We start from the raw sequence: 24035 nt of genomic DNA, 5'->3' as shown, positions 1-24035 counted from the left end.
GAGGCCTGGCGTGCTGCAATTCATGGGGTCACAAAGAGTTGGACATGACTGAGCAACTGAACTGAACTGAACTGAATTACTTTACAATATTGTGGTGGTTTTTGCCATACATTGACATGAATCAGCCATAGGTGGACTTGTGACCCCCATCTGCAGGCAGATTCTTTACCAACTGAGCTCTTAGGGAAGCTCTATAAGATAAGGGTCCAGTTTAATTCTAAAGCATATGAATAGGGCTTCCCTGGTGGCTCAGGTGGTAAAGAATCTGCCTTCAATGCAGGAGACCTGGTTTCAATCCCTGGGTTGGGAAGATTCCCTGGAGGAGGGCATAGCAACGCACTCCAGTATTCTTGTCTGGAGACAGAGGAGGAGTTACAAAGAGTTTGACATGACAGAGAGTAAAAAATATAACAGTTTCATATGAATAGCCAGTTGTCCCAGCACTGTTTGTTAAAGAGGCTTTTCTTTCCCATTGAATGGTATTGACACCCTCGTTGAAAATCAGCCACAAATGTATGGGTTTGTCTCTGGTCTCTTAATTCTGTTCCTTTGGCCTGTGTCTTTCTTCATAGCAGTATACCACACAAGTTGATAGTTTTTACCTGTTAATATGTGTTAGTATAGTGTATTGATTTTTCAAGTTTTGGTTACATTTTAGAAGTTTTTAAAAACTTTGGGTAAGTTTATGAAAAAATTATCTCCAAGTGTCAGATTTATGATAACACATGTATACAAACTTAATGGATAGTTTTTTTTTAAACATTTTGGTGTGTGTCACCATTTCTCTAGCTGCATACAGTTAAGTGATTTAGATAGGCAGTGTATCAGGGCATATTCTAACTGAATTTTCGCCATGAGTTTAATGAAGAACTAGTTACGTAAATAATTCAGTCTGTCACAAGATGTTGACACTGGCTCTAGAAGGACCAGAGTAAGAACAATCTAGAGATTTGCATCACATCAGGAGGGAATCACATATCTATAGTTCTAGAGAAAAATGGATGGAAACACTGCCTTTTACCCAAGTCATGATTTTTAACTTTAATCAACACAGCAAAAATTTCAGTCCTTCAGAATCAAAATATGATATACCTCTGAAGTTTCTTTTCATCTGTAAATTCTCTCTTCTTTTTCCTTTAATAATTTATTTGCTGAAGAAAATGGACTTTTGGTCCTAATGTTTCCCACTTTTGCAGTTTGATATGTTCCTCTGTGTTCTTTATTTCCTATGAATTATGAGTTGACCTTATGGAAATCTAGAGACTTGATCGGATTGCGATAAAACGTTTTTGTTGTTGTTGTTATATGCACTTCATTGCTGATGTTTGTGTCTTCTGTTAGGAGGCACATAATACCTGCTTCACTGGTGACTCAGACAGTAAGGAATCCACCTGCAATGCTGCAGATCTGTATTTGATCCCTGGGTTGAGAAGGACTCCTTGAGGAGGGCATGGCAACCCACTCCAGTATTCTTGCCTAGAGAATCCCCGTGGACAAAGGAGCCTGGTGGGCTGCAGTCCATGGTATTTCAAAAAGTCAGACATGACTGAGTGACTAAGCATAGAATACCTGCTTATCTCTCTTTTTATCGTGTTAGCTTACTTTATTTTGATTCGTTTTGGTTTAATAATTCTAAGGGTTTTAGATGGGAAGGTTAAGATACAAGCTCTAGAGTCCAAGAATCTTGGTTCATGTTTTGTTTCATTACCTACTAGTTCACTAATTTTGGAAAGTCACTTCCCCTACTCAGTGTTAAATTTCTTATCTGTTAACATGAAGAGGGGATGATGGTGCCTACTCTTGGGGAAAAAAGTAAGTAAATTATTCAGCTGAGATGAATAGTTCTCCTTTGTCCCCATCAGTGTACAGTTGCATATAGTAACCACTCACAGTAAACTTAATTGCAGGTGATTTTTGCCCTTGCTTTTATGTATTCACATTAATCAGCTCCCAACTAATGTTGGAAAGTAGGCTCTTTGTTGAATAAATTGTACCATAGCATATTTTGTGCTTGAAGTCCACTGAGAAGTACTTACTGCTAATTTTTTTTTTTACAGTGTAATGTTCAAGCTCAGAAATGCCTTATGTGGATCGTCAGAATCGCATTTGTGGTTTTCTAGACATTGAAGAAAATGAAAACAGTGGGAAGTTTCTTCGGAGGTACTTCATACTGGATACCAGAGAAGATAGTTTTGTATGGTACATGGATAATCCACAGGTTTGTAAAATCCAAAAGGTTCCCTCTTCAAAAGCATATGAATTTTAATTATTAATTATTAAAGTATTTGATATACTATTCAGGTGTTAGGATTTGTCTCCTAAACAACATATATTTAAATTTATTTCTACTGACTACTTATTTCTACTATTCTCCTTGCCCTGTGTACCCCCAAATCCTACTGTGATAAAGTTCAGAAGATGAAGCTCAGTTTATTTGATAAAAATTTAGGCATGTGTTTGTTTTTCCTTCCTTGGGAGAAACAACTCTAACTCTGGTAGAAAGTTTTTGGATTATTTAGATTTAAGATACTGTCTCTAAGATAGAGACTGCTGCTGCTCTGCTAAGTCGCTTCAGTCATGTCCGACTCTGTGCAACCCCATAGACGGCAGCCTAGCAGGCTTCCCCGTCCCTGGGATTCTCCAGGCAAGAACCCTGGAGTGGGTTGCCATTTCCTTCTCCAATACATGAAAGTGAAAAGTGAAAGTGAAGTCGCTTAGTCATGTCCGACTCTTCACAGCCCCATGGACTGCAGCCCACCAGGCTCCTCCGCCCATGGGATTTTCCAGGCGAGAGTACTGTCTTCTGGTAAATAAGCTGCTTAACCAAGTTGACACTCTTGCACTTGTGTAGTCCTTTCATTTTTTAGTGTCAGATTTGAGTGACAGCCATTTGTGAATTTGTTTTTTTGTTGTTGTTGTTGTTGTTGTTACCTTGCAAATTATTGGGGGCAGATGTCATCTATTAAAAATTAGAATACCATTTTTATCATCTTTGAGAGGCCTTGGCCTGGAGATCATCTGTTGAGAAGTTTTAAATTTTCTTTACCCGTGAAACTCTTAATTCAAATTGAGATGTATATTGCAAGGAAGTAAGTGCAAAGCAAGAGATGAGTCCCTAGCAAACTTCTAAGCTGATCTGGTCTAGGGGATGACCTCTACAGGTGAGGAATGAAAAGTTGAGGAGAGCAGGGACTGGTAGGAGGTTCTGTTCTGTTTCACAGAGAAGGAACCAGAGCCCCTAACAACGAGTGTGGTGTTCTTTTCTCTTCAATATTGATTTTAGATTAGGCAAAATGCATATTGCTAATACATTTATATTTGTTCATATAGAATTTGAGTTGTGGGGAACTATATTTAATACTTTCAGATAAACCATAATGGAAAAGAATATAAAAATGAATTCATTTTCTTTCATTTTCTTCATTTATGCAGAAAATATGTTCATTTTGTGCACGTGTGTGTGTGTGTGTGTGTGTATGTATATATATATGCAGCAGAAATTAACACAGCATTGTAGATCAACTACACTTCAGTAAAAAAAATCAAAGAAAAAAGAGAATAAGATAAATACTTGATAACTGAAGAAGTAGTAAGTCAGTAGTACCCTTGAAGGCCACAGGGTTCTGAGTAATCCCAGCAGGACTTTGTGAAAAGCAAGTCCAGTCCGGAAGCAAACATCCCCTCATCGTCTCTTCTGCTGGGGACAGACCAAGGAGAGATGGTGAATTGGAGCCTGATAGTGATAGGTTTTTTAAAAAATTCTCTTATATGAAAGGTAATAAGATGATAATCAGGGCCTCTAGGGGTTTACAATGTACACAAGCTCACACAGTGTAACTGGAAGTTGATCATCAGCCATTATTTTAGAAAATATAATGTCATATATCTTGGGTTTGAAGTTTATCCATTTATCATTTACTATACCAGATATTACTGACAACTTCTGCTGATAATTAAAAGAAATTATAAACTTCAAACTAATTTTTTTGAGTTGTAAGGGATCTTAATCCTTAGTATTAATTCAGTCTCCTCCTTAATGCAAGAGACCCATTTATCCCTGATGTTCACTATGTTGTTTGAACTACACATTACTAAAAGGTATTTATTATATTTGAGGCAGCTTTAATTATTGTTTTGCATGCCAAAATCTAGTTCTTTGTATCTTCTATTTATTGATCTACTTTACCCTCTGATTCTCTATACATTTGGTCCTATATCCACATGCAGCCTTTCAAATTTTGGAGGATTATTTGTATTTTAATTCAGTTTACATTATTTGATTGCTGACCTTGTATGAGGCTTTTTTTTGCTAGGAACTGTGTCTTCTCTACCCTTGTCCTTATTGAACTTATCGATACCCTGTTTTACTCTCTTATCTCTGAGTATGACCAACTTCCTTGGGTGACAGTAACCTGTCTGTGCAGCTACATGATTAATACCTTTATTTACTTGATCAGAGTCATTGGGAGAAGGAACCAGTCAGCAGAAATCAGAAGTTCATGTTTACCCTTTTTTTCCTTTTTTTTAAAAACATGAATCCAGTTCTCCTTTTTATTGCCCATCTCTTAATCTGTAGCACAATCCCACTCCATGTTTCCAAGGTGGGGAGTAACTTGGCCCCTCTTGACTCCCTCTGATTACCGTTTACTAGATTCCAGTTTCTGATTTTCCTTCCCACACAAGCCATTGCTCAGTTCTACCTATGAGCTTCCCTTGATTTGTCTCTTTCATAAGATCTGGTTGACTCTTGTACAGTTTCTCCTGAATGTTATTTACAACTGCTTGATTGTTTCTCTGTCTTTATATAATAGGTTCTTCTCCTTAGAATTTCTCCTTTTGTCAGTACTTCCCACTTAAACAGAACTAAAGGAAAAGAACAAAATAGAATATGTATATTACACCAAAGGAACAATAAACTTGGATTTCAGAGGAAAGCTGTGATTGTAGCTAGCAGAGGGAGTGAAGGTCCTCCCAGAAGTGGTAGTAACATTTGGAATTGACCTGGAAGAAAGAGTATGATTTTGGCCAGGATGTGGAGAAATGGGTATTCAGTGCTCACCCAGTAGTGTGGGGCAGGAAATCAAAGTAAGGAACCCTGTGGCGTACCTGGAAAACAGTTGGCTTTGGCTGTAGCAGGGAGGGTATATGTTAAAGTGTGTACTTAGCTAGATCTTTTTCACATTAACTCTTTTTTTAAAGCCAGATTTCTGTGGTGTAATTAATTAGCCCATTAGTTTTTTTGAATGGAGTGCAGAATTTTAAATTTGTCTTTTTATTCAGTTTGTTCTTAATAATTTTATCTCTTCATTCCAACTGATAAGAATCTTTTACAATCTGTGTTCTATCATTCAGTGTATTAGCCTTCAATACCAGCTTTAAAGTGTCACTTTAAAATGTATTAAGACATATCTCTTTATGAAAACTTTAGTAAAATGTCTTGCTAACATTATTGTGGTTGAACCACGTGAAATTGCCATTTTACTACCATTTTGATCTACTAAAAAAAAAATGGCGATTTCATATGATTCAACCTGGTTGCACACTGTTCTACTGATTTAATAGCCTGTACTTAGGGAGCCATTCTTCCTCTGATCACTGCTTTCTTTACATTAACCATTGGTTTAAAAATCCGTTCTAGAGTATTACTAGGGAATCAGTTTGGGGCTTTCTGTGTTTTGTTGATGGTGTGAGAAATGGTGGAGAGTTAATTAAGTAGCTTTATTAGAAAGTGAATTTGAAAAAACCTGAAAGAGGATTTTCACAAAATGAGTAGAGGAACTCATAAGAATAGTTTGTTTCTCTTTTTATCTTAAATGTCATACTAGTTTATTATTTCTTGTTCATTGTCAAATAACAGATTTGAAACCCATTTCTTTCCTGATTGAAATTGGCAGCAATCATACCACTTTGTAGAAACTAGATATTTTGAATATCCTTTATCTGCCAGGTACTTAACGTGTCACTAATTTATGACCCTTTATGTCATGCAGTCAGGACATAGTTGCTCATTTCTTTTTCTCACCCATGGGATTAGAGCTGTATTCACCTAGTTCAAATGATAGAATTATGGAGGACTTGAAAAATAATGATTTCAAATTGTGGAATAGCAGTATTTGGGGAAAAAAACTGTTTGATAGTGGTTAGAAGAGCTTGAAGACATTTTAACATTTCATTTCCTTATCCAAATTGAAAAGAAAAAACTCTTTAAACATAAAACATTTTGTATAAGGACAACCATTTAAAGATACACATTAAAAGTTATAATTTTATGTACATATTTATGATATAAATTTGGAAGCTTGTATCAATATATAGTCTGGAGTTTAAAGCAAAACATAGTGCAGTTTTACTTTGCATAGAAGTGAGTTTTGAAAAGACATGCCCCTGTAAACAATAATCAGTTTGTGTTTGAGAATCCCATCTTTTAAATGTCTAGGCTTCCATATCATTAACTGTTTCCACTAAGCTTACAGAGGTTTGAGACAGGTACCTCCTAATCATTCATGAGAATAAACCCATAGATTTTTTTCTTTAATGTACATTATTATAAAGGAAGTTAAAAATTGATCCTTAATCTATAGTGGAGGAAACTTTCAAAATCAGGATTGTTTTACTTTTACTTTTGAAATCATCTATCAGTCTTTATGTTTATTACTTTTTTGCAGATTCTTCTGTCTGGTTTTCCCATCTCCATCTTCCTTGATTATTATAGTCCAGTACATTTTAATTAAAGCACAGTTTTCGTTACAGAACTGCTTAGAAGCCTTCTTTAATGGTGTATGTATGTGTGTGTGTATATATATATAATTTTTTTTTTTTTTGGCTGCTTGCAGGATCCTAGTTCCCTGACCAGGGATTGATACCCAGCTACCACACTGAAAGGACTGAGACCTAAACACTGCATGGCTAGGGAATTCCCTCCAAGTCTTAACAGTATAAATTCCTTGCTACTTTGTTTCTTATTTAGGTCCTCTATAATTAGGTTGTTAGTTTAAGTTCCTAAACCACTGTTTCCTACTTCAACCCTGTGTGACTCCCTTTTACAGCCCAGCACAGTCTCTTTCCCTTTTCAGTACAGAACATCCTCATCCACTTGGTGAAACTCATCTGTTTCTCTGCCTGGAATATTCGCTGTCCTGTTCTTTGTGTTTCGAACTTTTTCTTTATAAAGTCTAGCTTCAATGCTTTTCATTCTTCCACTGAGTCTTTTCTGATAGCTTCAGGCAGAAATGATTCTCCTTCTTTTAAGACACATACCATATCCCAAACTTGGAAGGGAAGAATAATTACATTTTTAATGAATGTGCCAATATATACATTCCCTGTTTTAAAAGTGTCAATAATTTTCTTGAAAAATGGTATCAATGTAGATTAGTAATGGTGTAATAAATACTAACATAATTTAAATGGGGGAAAATCCAGTCTTTTTAAAGCCATATATGTGATTTAATAATTTTAATAAAACAAAGTAGTGTATGTACTTTTTTGAAATTTCTTACCTTTCTGTTTGTTTTATGTCTAAATATTTTTCCCCATTGCTTTCTGAAACAAAATCTGATCTTGTTTATGGTTTGTTAAGCTCATGAAAAAAGTTTAGATATAATGATAACAAGACAGCCTTTAGCTATAACAGAATGTGTTGTGGTGGAACAGAAAGAGTTCATTGTTGTTATCCTTGTTGTCCACTTGATTTCAAACCCAGTAAATACTTGAACTGAAAAGTTAACTTGTAAAGTGTGACATCTAAACATCTGATTTCTTAACTTTTTTTTAGTGTGTATAGGATATTTTATGTTAAATAAATTTGTAATGTTGGATATTAATTATATGTTAATAATTTGTTTATAGAACCTACCTTCTGGATCATCACGTGTTGGCGCCATTAAACTTACCTACATTTCAAAGGTAGTCTCTGTGTATTGTCTTACATTCATGCTTGAATGAAGATCCCTAAGAATGAGAGTATGAATAAAGGGAGCCGACTCTTCTCTTTGTCATTTAAGATGATGATGTAGTTCATATCACACTGAAAACACTACCTGATTACTATGTTTAGGAAGTTCTTTGGTAAAATTAGGAAATTTCATCAAATTTAGAAAGAGTACAGAGTTAAATTATAGAATGTAGCAAATTGGGAAGTTAACATTAACTTTTATGATTAGGCATATGAATGTCAGAAGTGAATTGATCTGTTAATAGTTAGGTTCTGTCTTTGGGAAATCTGGTTAAGATTTTTCTAAATCTGTGTTTATTTAAACTAATTTTTAATCTCATTACCTTTGACTTTTTGTTTCTTTACATCTTACTTTGAGGAGAATACGAACTATCTTCATGATAAAAGATGATTTTTCCCTCATTTGACTTTGTCTCTACTGATTTCTTTTCATGTTTGTTGACTTCTCAGAAATTTTTGCAATACTATTTTTCTTTTCAAGAATTTAGATTTGTATTAGGTAGTTTTCCCCCTCTTATTATCTTTTATTACTGTTTTGGGAACTGAGATAGAGAGATGCTGAGGAACTATTAATAGCTTTGTTTTACAGAAAGTAATAAGCTTAGTGATGACTTGAGATATGAAAGTAGCAACACAGTATGATTAAATAATATGCATATACATACTATTATGCATATATTGGGATTTGTTAGCAAAGGTCTTCATCAGAGGACCAATTTACAAGAATGCCTCTGTTTAAAAGAAAAAGATATTTTTGATAAATAAAAAGCTTTGTATTCAGTATTATAATAGAGCTATTCATTCTCATTGACCAAAAAATAAAATAGTCCTTGGACAACAAAAATTACATATTTAAAGGGAACCATTTTACTTTAAAATCGTTATTATGTAAATTTGCAGAAGACAAATTTTAAGTATACCTCAAGTGTTCCTATAAATTTAAGACATTTAGTAATACTTCAGGGTGGCTTGCAACTTAAATTCTATAACTTTTGTTAGGAAGTGTAGGATTCCATTGTGGAATAAACTGTAGATGCCCCCCAACACCCCACCCCCTCATCAGTTTACTTGATTGCCTGCAGTATACATATACTGCAGTGTAAACGTGCTGCCAGGGATTTTTGACTCTTAGTGAAGTGGTGTGGAAAGGCCTATTTTATTGGAATAGGCAGTTGAGGTAGAAATTGCCTGTGTGCCTGTGTCTTTTCAATTGCTTATTGCCTGGTCTTTTTAAAAACGGGAGGTCTTTTTAAGGATTAAGATATTAATTCAATAAAACAGGCAGACTGACTGGCCACTGCTTTCCCCTCTTCCATTGCTTCCTTTTTTAAATATAACCTTCTCTATGTGGTGAAGTTTCACCTCTGCCCCATAGCGTACTGAAGTTTGGATTGTACCCTTGTACTCTACTTTAGACTTGCCACTTCTCCCTCAGAATTTATCCCTGGAACAAATTTCATTGTGATTCAGTGCTCTGAATTTGTAGTTGGGATCAGTCAGGAAACCTAAACTTAGAATTCCTTCTGAAGGTACAGAACAGATGCTACAATTCTAAGGGCACTGGGCCCTTAGACACTGGGCAGCAGCGTGGCAAACAGCCCTGGATGGTGGCAAACAGCCCTGGATGGGCTTCCATGTGAGCTGCTTTATAAAGGCTAGCAGCAACCAGGGGCAGCTAGTTGTTCACTTTCCAGATGGAACCACGTGCTGCATGTAGTAAAAGGGGTCCCTTATCCTAGGGTATTCTAATGTACAAGTGAGGATCCAGTGCCATTGGTTTCCTCATTGCAGATGAGTGTCTTCTGGATTTTTGGCCTTTATTAAATATACAATCTGGCCCTTACCCACCACCATTTCCTCATGCAGTTAATTTAGAAATATGCAATTTGGAAGAATTCATGGTTTCTTTGGAGTATTCCTTGAGGGTATTTTGAAAATTACATGAAACCAAAAATGTTTATATGTGTGACATAAAACTTACTGGATTATTTTCAGTTTCTTCATACTTCTTTTGAAGAAAAAACAATTTTGTTAAAAGAGAGCATGGAAGTATCATTTGTTTTTGTGTATCTTACATTTGGGACCCATGTTCTAAATTTAATTTATAGTTCTTTTTCATTTGCCTTAAAGTTTAACTTTAGATCTGTGTTGCTAAATGTGTGTGAGTACTGGGAAATTGTACATGTGGAAGTTCACAGTGTTTAAGGTTGATTATAATAGCATATGAAGAAGTGAGTGATTCATTTCTCTCTCTTGTTAGGTTAGCGATGCAACTAAACTAAGGCCAAAGGCTGAGTTCTGTTTTGGTGAGTAGCTGTATTTTATATATTAGTAATTTTAAGTTAGACTAATATAATTACATCATATTGCAAGAGAAAACAGTCACAGAAGGCCCACGACTTAGTCCTGCGGGTTAATGAATTATTCTAAGGCAGATTGCCTTGAAACTACAGTCTGGTGAAGAAGTAAAACTGCTCCCCCACCCCTGAAGCCTCTTCCTGTGTCCCATCCCAGTCACAACCTCCTCCCACTCTGCCCATGTGTAATCATTATCAGTGATTACAGTGATCACATCCAGCAAGATTAATTTTATTATCATTTGATGTTCAGTGCTTAAATAATGGAAAGGATTTAGTTTACAGCTTATGGGAAATGAGAAGTTCACAGCTTGGGAGCAAGGTAGTTAAGGGTATTTGATTAAGTGCTCAGTAAACATTTAATGAAGGTCTAGTATATATGCACTTTGCTTGGCACTGGGGGCTGTGAGAGTAATAAGAAGCAGTTGTTGCCCTTAACAGTCTCCCAGGCTGCAATCTCACAGACGGGTACAGTTCAGTTCAGTCACTCAGTCGTGTTCAACTCTTTGTGACCCCGTGGACTGCAGCATACCAGGCCTCCCTGTCCATCACCAACTCCTGGAGTTTACTCAAACTCATGTCCATTAATTCAGTGGTGATGCCATCCAACCATCTTATCCTCTGTCATCCCCTTTTCCTGCCACCTTCAGTCTTTCCCAGCATCAGGGTCTTTTCCACTGAGTCAGTTCTTCACATCAGGTGGTCAAAGTATTGGAGTTTCAGCTTCACCATCAGTCCTTAAGGATGGTCTGGTTGGATCTCCGTGCAGGCCAAGGGACTCTCAAGAGTCTTCTCCAACACCACAGTTCTAAAGCATCAATTCTTCAGCGCTCAGCTTTCTTTATAGTCTGACTCTCACATCCATACATGACTCCTGGAAAAACCATAACTTTGACTAGATGGACCTTTGTTGGCAAAGTAATGTCTCTGCTTTTTAATATGCTGTCTAGGTTGGTCATAACTTTTCTTCCAAGGAGCAAGCATCTTTTCATTTCATGGCTGCAGTCATCATCTGCAGTGATTTTGGAGCCCAAAATCAGGTACAGGGCCAGGGAATTATCATTGCATTTATCACAGGCGGTAGATAAAGGGGTGGCAATCTATTTAGTAGAGTCACAGAAGAAGAGCTTCAGATCCTTTTTTGGGGATCTTGGGAGTCAAGGGAGCCATACTACATGAGGCTAGTGTGATCATCCTTTATCACACTAGGGATAAAAGGTGGGAGGACCCCTGGACAGAGGGGTACAGGGGAGAAGAACGTGGTGTATGGGGGGATCTGAACACTGAATGAAGCTAGAGAGAGTGGTGAGAGACTGAAAAGTGAAAAGGCAGGAGTTAGGGTGTAATATGTTGACAGGTGATTTTTTTCTTGATGTGTTTTGGAAAATGAGAGGTAAGAGATTAGAGAACATCTAGAGAGATGATTGGAGAAGGCAATGGCACCCACTCCAATACTCTTGCCTAGCAAATCCCATGGACAGAGGAGCCTGGTAGGCAGTCCATGGGGTCACTAGGAGTCGGACACAACTGAGTGACTTCCCTTTTACTTTTCACTTTCATGCATTGGAGAAGGAAATGGCAACCCACTCCAGTGTTCTTGCCTGGAGAATTCCAGGGACGGGGGAGCCTGGTGGGCTGCCGTCTATGGGGTCGCACAGAGTTGGACACTACTGAAGCGACTTAGCAGCAGCAGGAGAGAGAAGATAGAAGGTGAAGGAAGTTTTGTTGTGTTGATAGGAGAGTTTGATGCAAGGAGATGGGTTAAGTGGTTTTTAAACTACTGTTCCTAACATGAGCCTGAATTAGGATAATGGCAATTGAGGAAAAGAGGAGGAGTGAAGAACATTAGAAGGAAAAGCACAAGGACTTGGTGACTGGACCTGTGGGAACCGAAGGGAAGACAGAGATAGCAAATAGGTTTGCTTCAAGGAAAGAAATCGAGGATCTAGGAGACCTGATTTGATAAGTTGAAATATTTAATATGGGGTGAAATATTTAGTATGGAGTTTGAATGGTGGAGAAACATCCAAATGGAAATACTCTGGTGACAATAATTAGGGACGGGATGGAGCTTGAAGATCAAGAATAGAGAACGTTAGAATCTGTTATTATAGTGGGTATAGTTAAAACTGGGAGAATCTGTATGCCCTCAGTGTGTTAGTGGACATTAGTGAGGAAAGGGACAAAAATTAGTAGGAGTTTCCAGCTGACCTCAGAAGAGACTGTTTTACATTAAAGTAGAAGATATTTGTTAAATGTGTTTTTTTTTTGCTTGGGAAGGGCAGGTTTCTTCTGTAGGCAGTATGGTAGGGATAGCATTGTATATGTCCAGTAAGAAAGTGTGATACAAGCAGGATATAGTATGAGGATCCTCTGTAATGCTTTTATCACCACTAAGAAGCTATAAAAAGTCATGTGTTTTTTACAAATTTATAATTTTTGGTTGCTAAATCGGAAAACGCCTCAGAACCTTGTTGAGTGAAAGGCTCCTGGGGGTAAGTCACGTGACAGAGAACGTTGTATTTTAGAGTATATCATGCACACACTCTTGAAATTCATTAATGTAAAATCTCAAACATACAGTTTGAAGGGCTAGCAGTAAGTATACAGGGAAAGATCTGACATTAAGTTATCGCGGTATTTAGAATGAGGGATTTTCGTTGAAATCAGAGATTAAGATTAGTCATCTATTGCTCTGCCAGTAGTTTATTAGTCTTCTGTTAAAGGGAGTGTTGGTCAGTTGTGTCCAAGTCTTTGCAACCCCACAGACTGTAGCCTGCCAGAGTCCTCTGTCCATGGGATTTTCCAGGCAAGAATACTGGAGTGGGTTGCCATTTCCCTCTCTAGGGGACCTTCCTGACCCTCCCCCGTCTCCTGGTCTCCTGCATTGGCAGGCAGGTTCTTTTAACACTGCACCACCTGGAAGGCCCCATTAGAGGAAGGAAGGATTCATAACATGTTTACCTTCAGAAAGAGGCGCTGATTTCTAAAATGGACCGACAGCTTCCATAAAAAGGGCAGCATAAAGACTTTCTCACTTTTTGTTCTTATTCAGTTGCTAAGTCGTGTCCAACTCTCGGCTACCCCATGGACTGCAGCATGCCAGGCTCCCCTGTCCTTCACTGTTCCCCAGAGTTGCTCAGATTCATGTCCATTGAGTTGGTGGTGCTCTCTAACCATCTCATTCTCTGCTGCTTCCTTCTCCTCCTGCCTTCAGTCTTTCCCAGCATCAGGGTCCTTTCCAATGAGTCAACTCTTTGCATCAGGTGGCCAAAGTATTGGAGCTTCAGTATTCAGCATCAGTCCTTCCAATGACTATTCCTCCCCCTTTTCTTCTCAAATTGCCCCCAAACAGTGAGAACAAGAAACATTCAAACCATATTCCCTGAAACGAGCAGATTTCTGTAATTCACAGTGTAAAAAGGTGGGAAGTGGATGGAGGAGGAGGAAATAACTTAGCAGAGTAGAAGAGGCCCCTGAAAAGCTAGTCATTTCCACATCCTGCCCCCGTGCCAGCTCCGGACAGACTAGGTGCTGGATCCATCAGAGAGGAGGGACCCAGCACAGGGACTTTGTTTGCATGTCTCTGTAGAAATAACCTCTGGTCCCTACCTCCAGCTGGCTCAGGCAGGCGGCCACCCTTCCCCCATCCCAGCAAGGAATGGCATGTGTAGTATCTCCCGAAATAGCATCAGTCAGGCTATGTGCCTGCGGACAGTAGTCCCGGAGAAGAGGGGGGAATGAGGCATGAAACGGAAAACGGGAGGATTAAATAAAAGTCAGCACACCAAATGCAACTCTTTCCTGTGTCCAGGCCCAGAGCATCAGCAGCCAGGTGGAAATGGGGCAAGAATCTGAACAGCCCAGAGAAGACAGCCGTAGGTACTGACAGCTGGCATTTCTACCAGAGGGGCTTGCTGTACAGTGATGCCCACCAATCAGAATCCCTACATAATATTCAAGAGAACTTCCAAGGAGTTTTTTGGTATCTTGTTTTTAAGTATGAATGGCTAGCCCAGAATTACATGACATTTGAGAAGAAAAAACTGTCAAATAGGAAAAAGAACATGAGACTATGAAAAAACTCAGAAGAACAAGGCAAAGAAAGCTAAAAATGAAGCAGGTAGTAGAAGAGAAATAAAATTAAATTAGAGGCTCCCTTCAGAAAACTGATGTGTGACTGATAGAGAAAGAACGGACAGAGAAAGGAAAGAGGGAATAGAGAAAACAGAGGAAAATTGGCAAAGAAATATGATAAAATGTCTCATAACTATTTGATCCATTACCGTATCTGAACCAGAGCAGTTAATTCTTGGTTGTGAGATGATTTTTATTTGGAATCAAGCTAATGTTTGTGCTTCAGGTTTTATCCATTTGGTACATTCACTCTGATGGTAAAGATTTGATATGAAGTAAGTAAAGTACTTAAGTGAAAAGCTAGTAAGTGCTCAAGCTTCTGCTCTACATTCATTATGCACAATGAAACCTTTGCTTTAAAAGTGTGGAAACTTAACAGGTTTCATACAGTTTATCATTATTCTTATTAAAAGTTTTTTTCCTTTCTTTGCCTGTTCCCATCACTGCTAGTAAATTTTTTTGTAATTTGCTCCAACATTTTGCACAGTGCTTCCTTACTTGGAAATCTCCAGCTGATACTGACTATCATGAAGGTGATGAAGACGGTGACAGGGAGCTTCTGTTCTCTCCCAGGCCCTGTGCTGGCTGCTTTACACACATTGCCTCCACTCTCAAAGGAGGGATGCGTTATGCTCCATTTCATAGACGAGGAAAACGAGTCAGAGACTAAATAGATAGTATAAGATGGGATTGCTAGTAGGTGCATGAGCTTGTTAGGTTTGGTTAGCGCCAGGCTCAGATTTTCCCTCCTATCAAATCACTATGCCTCTTCCTGCCATGAAAATAATTCTTAAAGCACATGATTTTTTATTTAGACTGCAAATTGTTTTAAGAGTCTTTTTAGAGGTATATTTACCTCTCTTCTTTCCCTGAAAAGATACCTTTCTATAAATGTTACTTATTCAAAAAATACACGTATTAAGCACTTCCTTTATAGCAGGTATAGTGTATTACCAAGTGCTTAAAATTTTAAACTCTTCAGATATTCTAGGCAGATGCCCAGAATAATATTGAGGGGCGAAAAAGCCATTATGAGGGGAGCGCAGCTTCAGCCTAAGTTGGAAAAGCTTATAAAGGATGCTTTACTGAGTGTTGGAAATTAAAAACAAAAACTATATATTGACATATGTAATAGCCTAGTGAGTTACTCACTTAATTTATATTTATGGCATTTATAATTTCTCCAGTCACTAGTAGGATATAAAAGAACAGATTTATAGTGTGTTAAACTTCTTTAGGTCCAGACTAATTGTTTTATAGCCCTTCACAAGATAAGACTCGAATCAATTCAAGGAAGCTCTGGTTTAGTATCTTGTTCTCAGTCTTAGTTTCATAATCTAGTGAGTTTGAGAAGTAAGCGTTTTCCCCCCTTGCCTTAGTCACGTTCAGCTGAGTGTTAGTATGCTATTTAAAATTTTGTTGGAGACTTATAGAAGTCATTAAAAAAAGTATATTAAAAACAAAAAATTACAGCACCGTAGTTGTTCAGATGCTTTAGCTCTTAGAATAATGGTTTTTTTTTTAATAAATCATGTAATATATAATTCATAAGCTTTAATTTGAACATGGACTATAGTAGTTTGTTGACCACTATATGCAGGAATGCTTTGCTTTATAGAAGTAGTAGTCACTAAATGGGTATATGTAAATGAAACTGTATAAAAAGTCCTAAATGTATTAAGATTATAAACATAAAATGAATAAGTGCTAGAAAAATAAAGGTTTATTTTTATAATCTTGAGTCAGGGAGATTTTCTAAGTACCATGTGAAAGCTAGAGTCTTTAAAGAAAAGAAAAGGATTGATAGGCTATTTCTGAGTCATCAAAATACCATGAACTAAGTGACAAAGACTAATGACAGACAGGAAAGTACTTGAAATAAAACTGAAAGGGTTAACATAAAAGCTCTTCAGTTCAATTCGGTTGCTCAGTTGTGTCCGACTCTTTGTGACTCCATGGACTGCAGCATGCCAGGCCTCCCTGTTCATCACCAACTCACGGAGCTTACTCAAACTCATGTCCATTGAGTTGCTGATGCCATCCAACCATCTCATCCTCTGTTGTCCCCTTCTCCTCCCATCTTCAATCTTTCCTAGCATCAGGGTCTTTTCCAATGAGTCAGTTCTTCTCTTCAGGTGACCAAAGTATTGGAGTTTCAGCTTCAGCATCATTCCTTCCAGTGAATATTCAGGACGGACTTTAGGATGGACTGGTTGGATCTCCTTGCAGTCCAAGGGACTCTCAAGAGTCTTCTCCAACATCACAGTTCAAAAGCATCAATTCTTCAGTGCTCAGCTTTCTTTATGGTTCAACTCTCACATCCATACATGACTACTGGAAAAACCAAAGCTTTAACTAGATGGACTTATGTTGGCAAAGTAATATCTCTGCTTTTTAATAGGCTGTTTAGGTTGGTCATAGCTTTTCTTCCAAGGAGAAAAGTTCTTATAAATAAAGCTTTTATAAATCAAGAAAAAATAAATGAACGACTCAGGAGAAATATGGGTAAAGAAAATAAACAGAGCTTACAAAACAAGTGTAGACAACCAGTAAACATAGAAAACTAATTTGTCTCAGTAATCAAAGATTCAAATTTAGACAGGCTATAAGTTTTTACCAATTAGGTGGACAGAGAGTCAGGAAAACACACCACACTTAGTGTTTCAAACCCAAGGGATTTGTTACAGGGAATCGGTTGACCAGATGTTGAGAGGCTGAAGGCGCACGAAAGGAATGCTGAAGTAACCCGGTGATTAAAAACTATATGAAGCAGCTTCCATCACCAGGCTGGAGAGAAGAAAGGGAAGAGGTGATATTACCAGAACCTAGGACTTCCTGAGGGGACTTCAAGGCTGGTGTAGGGAGCAGCAGAAGAGCTTGGAGCCATGGCTGGTTGTGTGTTGTTGCTACTGGAGGGGCGTCAGCAAGAGCCATCCCCTCCCCCACTTTCCTCCTACCTCTCATCTCCCACCAGTACCACCCATTAGCAGGACATGCCCAGGCTGGCAAGGAAGTCTAGGAAATAATGTCACAGCGTCTCAGGGCTGAAAACAAAAGAGGTGCTAGTGAGGAATATTAGATAATTTAGGCCTTTGGATACAGTATTGGTTGGATTCAACCTTTGGGGAAGACAGTTTACTAATATCTGTAAAAATGTTAAATGTGAATTTTCTTATTATTGAAGTCTATGGTAAGAAATCTGTCCTATAGAAATGCTAGCCAAAGTGTGGAGAAGTGTACGTACATGATGTTTCATTGGGATATTTTACATAGTTTAAAAAATCAGAAATAGCCGAAATGTCCGTCATTAGAGGATTGGCTAACTATATGGTGATATTTTTACATATTGAGAAACGTGACCATTAAAATTAGAGTCTTACTGATAATACTCTATGTTATTGAGTGATGAAAGCAATATCATATATGGTCTAACATTCTGTCAAATTCAAGAGTCACAGTACTGAAGCTGGCAAGGTTTTTCAGCTGTCGCAGACATAAGTTTAGGTAATAAGTACACAATTTCACCTGTTGTAGTTTGTTTTTTCTCTCAACAGTTATGAATGCAGGGATGAGGAAATATTTCCTACAAGCCAATGATCAGCAGGACCTAGTAGAATGGGTGAATGTGTTGAACAAAGCTATTAAAATTACAGTAAGTATATGTATTTTTTGTGTGAAAAAAATGTATTATCTTCATGTGATCTTTACAGATTGTGCAATATACCTACTGAGTGTCCTTAGCTTACCAACAGTTTATCCCAGAGTTCCTCAAAGTTTGTTTAAAAGACAGGTTATAATATGAATGCTTTTTCTTATTTTAATACATGGTAACTATTAGCCCTTAAAAATCGGCCCATTGATGCCTTTTTAACCCATTGTATACCTAATAAAGGTCTGATTACTGTAGATTCTAACTGCTGTTTACACTAAAGTTTCTAAGGGAAAATGCAGGTAGGGTTCTACCTTTCAGATATGTTTCCCCCCCTCTCCCTGCAGGGAAGATTAAAAGACTTCTTACCACCTACCCAAGGAATAGAAATGGCATTCTGTCTGCCTTTTAAGCCATAACTGGGACTGGTCGTAGGTAGGTAGGAGTTGAAGATAGGAGCAGGACAAGATAGTGAAGGGCTTAGAAATAACTTCAGGGGTAGGGACTGATCTGAAGAACTGTAATATCCAGGGGGTCCTGCCCACGTGGTCCTTGGGGGTTTGTCTCAGGCTTGAAACTTTTTGTCACACTGTTTTTTCCCCTCCAGTTCCTGGGCACTCATTTTCTTGTGCTGCAGTTTCCTGCTTCCAACTCAGGCTTCTCTTTTTGGTTTTCTGATGAACATTAATATGTGTTGTTTGTCTGTAGTGTGCCAGGCCTTGCACTGAAGGTTTTACCTGAAAGTACCTGAAAAAGTGAGGCTTAGAAGGATCGAGTGACATGTATAGGTTTGATAGCTGTTAAGTTGTGGAGCTGTGAGCCACACCATCTGCTTGACTCTGCAGCTTAACTCTGAAGCTCAGTGCCTCACTGCTTCCTGAAAGAATGAGCCTCCATCCTTCTTCTCTGACCCTAAAGCAGAACACAGATTTCTGGGAGAGTTTAGTACTGCTGCTGAGCAAGTGACGGGAGCTGTTCCCTGATGAAGCCTCTCCTTCCCTTTCCCCTCTTACACACTGGTGGAAAAGCACACACAGCAGGCCCATATGGGAAGGATAGGGAAGGAGGTCCTGGGTGAGGTTGTGTAAATGGAAGGGTGTTTTTACTAAAATGAGGTTATTTACTGACCCAATATGACTTACTCTTTAAAGACATATGCCCTGACAGTCAGCATATGTTCGTTTCCATTTAAATGAATAAGCCATATTTATGTCATAACACAATAAAGAGTTAATATAACTAAAGCTGTTCTCAGAGTTAGGTCGATTTTTTTGGGTCTTGCACCAGAACAGCTTGTTACCACATGACAGAAAACACCCACGCACTGCATCTGATCTGTACATGAAGCAGAAGTTATTTTAGGTTTGTGCAGTTTCAGGAAAGCAGTTTTTTTCAACTGATTCAGAAGTGCATTTTCTTAAAAGGCTTTAACTGTTTTTGACTCTTTGCAAATATTCCCTATTTGGGAAATTTTTTACAAAGACAATATGTAGTAATTTCATGGAAGTAATCCATTTTTCTTTTTTTAACAATTTGCAATGAGCAGCAGCATTGTTTCTTGGTGCTTTAAGAGAAAAAGTAGTGAATTGAATGGTTTCAGACTTTTTACCATTTGGGAGGTCTTTTGAATTGCTGTATCTAATTTATTAATGGTATGAAACTGTCTTATACAAGTGACACTTTAAGCTTACTCAAATGCAAGAGAAACTGATAAGGAATTGGGTAATGTGTCAAAGTATGTGGACTCTTAAATAGCTTTTGTGGTCTTGCAGCTGTTGAAACTTTTATAGTTTAAAGATGAATCTGTTGTATATGTGTTTTTATAATTCACGTTTAAAAATATAAATTTAAGATATAGAAATCCGTGCTTGTCAACGAAGTGGTTATAGCTGTTAAATTGAGTATAGAATTGGTATCACTTAGTAAAAATTGGTTTTCTATAGGTACACATTAACTCATAGGATAGCAATGAAAGAATTTCCCATGCTTTAATAAGAAATGTTTTATTTCACTGTTCTTTAAGAAAAAATCTTACCAGTGTTAAAATTCCATATGCATTTAAGTGCAGAATCTTTAACCTGGTGTACTTCCCTATGGAAGTTGCTTGTAATTTACATGTAGATTTCTTTGTAAATTTCAAGTTTCCATTTTAATGTATGTGTAGTTTACCTTTCTATGGAATCACTCCAAGTGACATTTGGTAAACTGTGTAATTTAGTAGTCTGCTGAGTACAATGTAATATATAAACTTGAAAGTTTTGGAAATTCAAAATTAGGTTTTGGAAGAATATGGTTTCAGAATAGAGGTGATTAGAGGACAGTGGGTAAGGGAATGGTGATTATCTACTTACTAATTATAGTACCATGCCATCTTAATGGACCATCCTCTAGCACTATAGTTCATGGCTTTCCTCACTTTGATGAATTCTGTGTGACTGTGTGTTGGTGGCTGTCATTAAAACAATTTTCCTCTTACTTACAAAAAAGAGAGAAAGAGCAATAGTAGAGAAACCAAGAAGCAAGAGAGTTCCAGAAAAACATCTGCTATATTGACTATGCCAAAGCCTTTGACTGTGTGGATCACAACAAACTGGAAAATTCTTAAAGAGATGGGACTACCAGACCACCTGACCTGCCTCCTGAGAAATCTTTATGCAGGTCAGGAAGCAACAGTTAGAACTGGACATGGAACAACATACTGCTTCCAAATCAGGATAGGAGTCTGTCAAGGCTGTATGTTGTCACCCTGCTTATTTAACTTAAATGCAGAGTATATCACGAGAAACGCTGGGCTGGATGAAGCACAAGCTGAAATCAAGATTGCCAGGAAAAATATCAGTAACCTCAGATATGCAGATGACACCACCATCATGGCAGAAAGTGAAGAAGAACTAAAGAGCCTCTTGATGAAAGTGAAAGAGACGAGTGAAAAAGTTGGCTTAAAACTCAACATTCAGAAATCTAAGATCATGGCATCTAGTTCCATCACTTCATGGCAAATAGATGGGGAAACAGTGGAAACAGTGGCAGACTTTATTTTGGGGGGCTCCAAAATCACTGCAGATGGTGACTGCAGCCATGAAATTAAAAGATGCTTGCTCCTTGAAAGAAAAGTTATGACCAACCTAGACAGCATATTAAAAAGCAGAGACATTACTTTGCCAACAATGGTCCATCTAGTCAAGGCTATGGTTTTTCCAGTGGTCATGTATGGATGTGAGAGTTGGACTATAAAGAAAGCTGAGTGCTGAAGAAATGATGCTTTTGAACTGTGGTGTTGGAGAAGACTCTTGAGAGTCCCTTGGACTGCAAGGGATCCAACCAATCCATCCTAAAGGAAATCAGTCCTGAATATTCATAGGAAGCACTGATGTTGAAGCTGAAACTCCAATACTTTGGCCACCTGATGCAAAGAACTGACTCATTGGAAAAAAACCCTGATGCTGGGAAAGATTGAAGGCAGGAGGAGAAGGGGATGACAGAGGATGAGATAGTTGGATGGCATCACCAACTCAATGGACCTGAGTTTGAGTGAACTCTGGGAGTTGGTGATGGACAGGGAGGCCTGGTGCGCTGCAGTCCGTAGGGTCGCAAAGAGTTGGGCATGACTGAGCGACTGAACTGAACTGAGAGGAACCAACCTTGAAGGAAGTATTGATGACTAGAATTTGGAAAGTCAACTTTCAAAGTATACTTTCAACTATTTATATTGATAACTATAAATATGATGGGGTCTGGTCCCCTGTTGATTATTAAGGAATATCCAAGATGCATATGGCATATTCCTAAATAAACCTACTATTTTTAATAAAATAGTGTCTTTTCCCACTGTAGGTTTTGATTTAAAAAATCAGTATTTGATTTTAATCTAAAAACAAGTGTTTTGAAATTATGGCCCAACTTCCACACTTTTTTTTTTCCATTTTAATTGGCAACTGGGAGTAGATAGAATAACCTGAATACAGGACTTCTGTCTTACCAAGATGGTGTATATATGTAATCCAAAGTGTAAGGCTTTATACTTGTGTTTTTCAGCCTGTAGGTAGAACCCTCAGAAAGCTCCTGACACCCAGGAGTTTGTTCTTGAATGTTTTAGGTCTCAGTCTTCAGGCTTGCCATTTTGTTCATCTCTTCTGTAGTCACTTTTACCTTTTCTTTTTCTGCTGTTAGAATTTCCTATCATTAGGATCATGTGCAGATGCTTGCCAAAAATACATGCAGATCTCTCACAGAAAAACCATCACAACAATCAGGGATGGGAAGCAGGGAAGAGTGGATAAGCAATCGGCAGTGAAACCAAGCATGTTCAGTGTCTGACATTTCCCATCTGTCTAGTGAGGTCACTTTTCTGATTCTTATTACAAGTTGCCTGACTGGGTTTTTTTGATTCTGAAAATGTGTTTATTTTAATGACTGCCTGGAGAGCTCACTTTCCATTCAGAATTTTTAAGGGAGTTAACTATATTCATGAGTATTTTGCTTATATTTTTCTTGCTCTTAGAAATGTTTGCAATTTAGATAATTTTGATTGTAAAATGCAATTCTAAGTCAATTGTTGAGCTATTAACATTGGACTTAGGCTGTACTTAGCATTCTGTTATAAGGATAAATGAGAAGTGGTGGGTTTAACGGTATAGGCAAGGGTTTTTTAATATACTATCATTTCTAGAAGAAAAATGAAAAAAAATGTAAATTTTAGTATATTTTTAAGGAGATATTAGAGGTATTTTCTTAGGAAATTCTCACATATGACTAAACCCTCAACTTCTTGAAATAGGGAGTAGCCACTTTTCGTATGGGTCACCTTTCAGCAGCACATTGCAGCTAATACAAATGTTGGAGAGCTAATTCTCTCTCTGGTTTCAAATTCTTTTAGTACATTTTTCTGTTCTTATGGCTAACATGGCCACATTTTCTCTGTCAGAATAATTGAAGTAGATGATGCTCTTCACTAGAAAACACTGGGACTTCTTTAGCAGATTGTTTCTGGGTATAGTGAACTTTATATAGCCCTTTCACTCTTAAGTATTTTTGCGAATCTTGGCAAGTAAAATTCTGTCTGTAGTCATATTGTCTTTAAAAAGCTCTCCAAAACGTGCAACCTCTTAGATAAAATCTCTTAGAAGAATTTAGGAAACTTCCCCCTCCAGAATTCATTTCTCTCCCCTGTCCTTCTTATTCCCTTCATTCTTTTGTTTCTGCCCACGACTGGTATTATAGTTTAATTATGGATGAGAGGGTGGAGGGTTGGCCTAAGGCCTGGGGATAAAGCCATAGGGGGACATCTGAAGAGACGGGATCCCCTGTCCTCGGGATGTTGCACAGTCGGGCAGGACTGGAGGGATGGGAAGGGTAACAGCACAGAGCTGTGACCCATTCTCAAGTGCTCTGATAAAATGGGGATGTCGTTATAGTGGTTAAATGAGAAAGAGAGTTATACGAACTGAGCTAGAACGTGGACCAGCCAAGATCAAGAGTTACATTCCCTGGTGCCTCTTGAGCCTGTTTTCTTACAGCTGTGGTGATGCTCCTCCTATGCATAGGATTGACAGGAGGATTAAAAGGGAAAATATATGAGATAGTACCTGCCCAAGGAAGCACACGGTAAATGATGGCTGTGTCATAAATACTGTAAAAGAAAAACCAGTATGAAAACTTAAAGGGTTTTATATATATATATATAAAATAATTTTTATATATACCAGTTATATATAGACTTATGATTGGTTGGAAATTCTGTGATAAAAGAGGATGTCAGATAATGCTTGTTGCAAAATGATTCATCAAGTTACTGTTTTAGGTCCCAAAGCCATTAGACTCACAGCCTCACCCTGATAACCCAAGTCGCCAAGGCGAATGTGGAAAGAAGCAGGTCTCTTACAGAACTGACATTGTTGGTGGTGTGCCCATCATTACCCCAACTCAGGTAAGAAGTCAG

At 37.9% G+C, this 24035-nt stretch overlaps 1 protein-coding gene across 4 annotated transcripts in view; it reads left to right on the top strand.

Annotated features, from left to right (window-relative positions):
• PLEKHA1 (pleckstrin homology domain containing, family A (phosphoinositide binding specific) member 1) overlaps positions 1-24035 on the top strand; it is a 54688-nt gene that overhangs the window by 17488 nt on the left and 13165 nt on the right. For all 4 annotated transcript variants that reach the window (XM_010859218.1, XM_010859217.1, XM_010859219.1 and 1 more), the window contains exons 2-6: positions 2058-2218; positions 7849-7905; positions 10215-10260; positions 18003-18100; positions 23898-24023. In XM_010859218.1, coding sequence (XP_010857520.1) covers positions 2078-2218; positions 7849-7905; positions 10215-10260; positions 18003-18100; positions 23898-24023 — 468 coding nt within the window. In that variant the 5' untranslated portion in view covers positions 2058-2077. The remainder of the gene's footprint in view (positions 1-2057; positions 2219-7848; positions 7906-10214; positions 10261-18002; positions 18101-23897; positions 24024-24035) is intronic.

Source organism: Bison bison, unplaced genomic scaffold, assembly GCF_000754665.1.
Source record: "Bison bison bison isolate TAMUID 2011002044 unplaced genomic scaffold, Bison_UMD1.0 scf7180017864456, whole genome shotgun sequence".
NCBI lineage: Eukaryota > Metazoa > Chordata > Mammalia > Artiodactyla > Bovidae > Bison > Bison bison.
The sequence above is the reverse complement of the archived record's forward strand: the minus strand, read 5'-3'. Positions and strand labels throughout refer to the sequence as shown.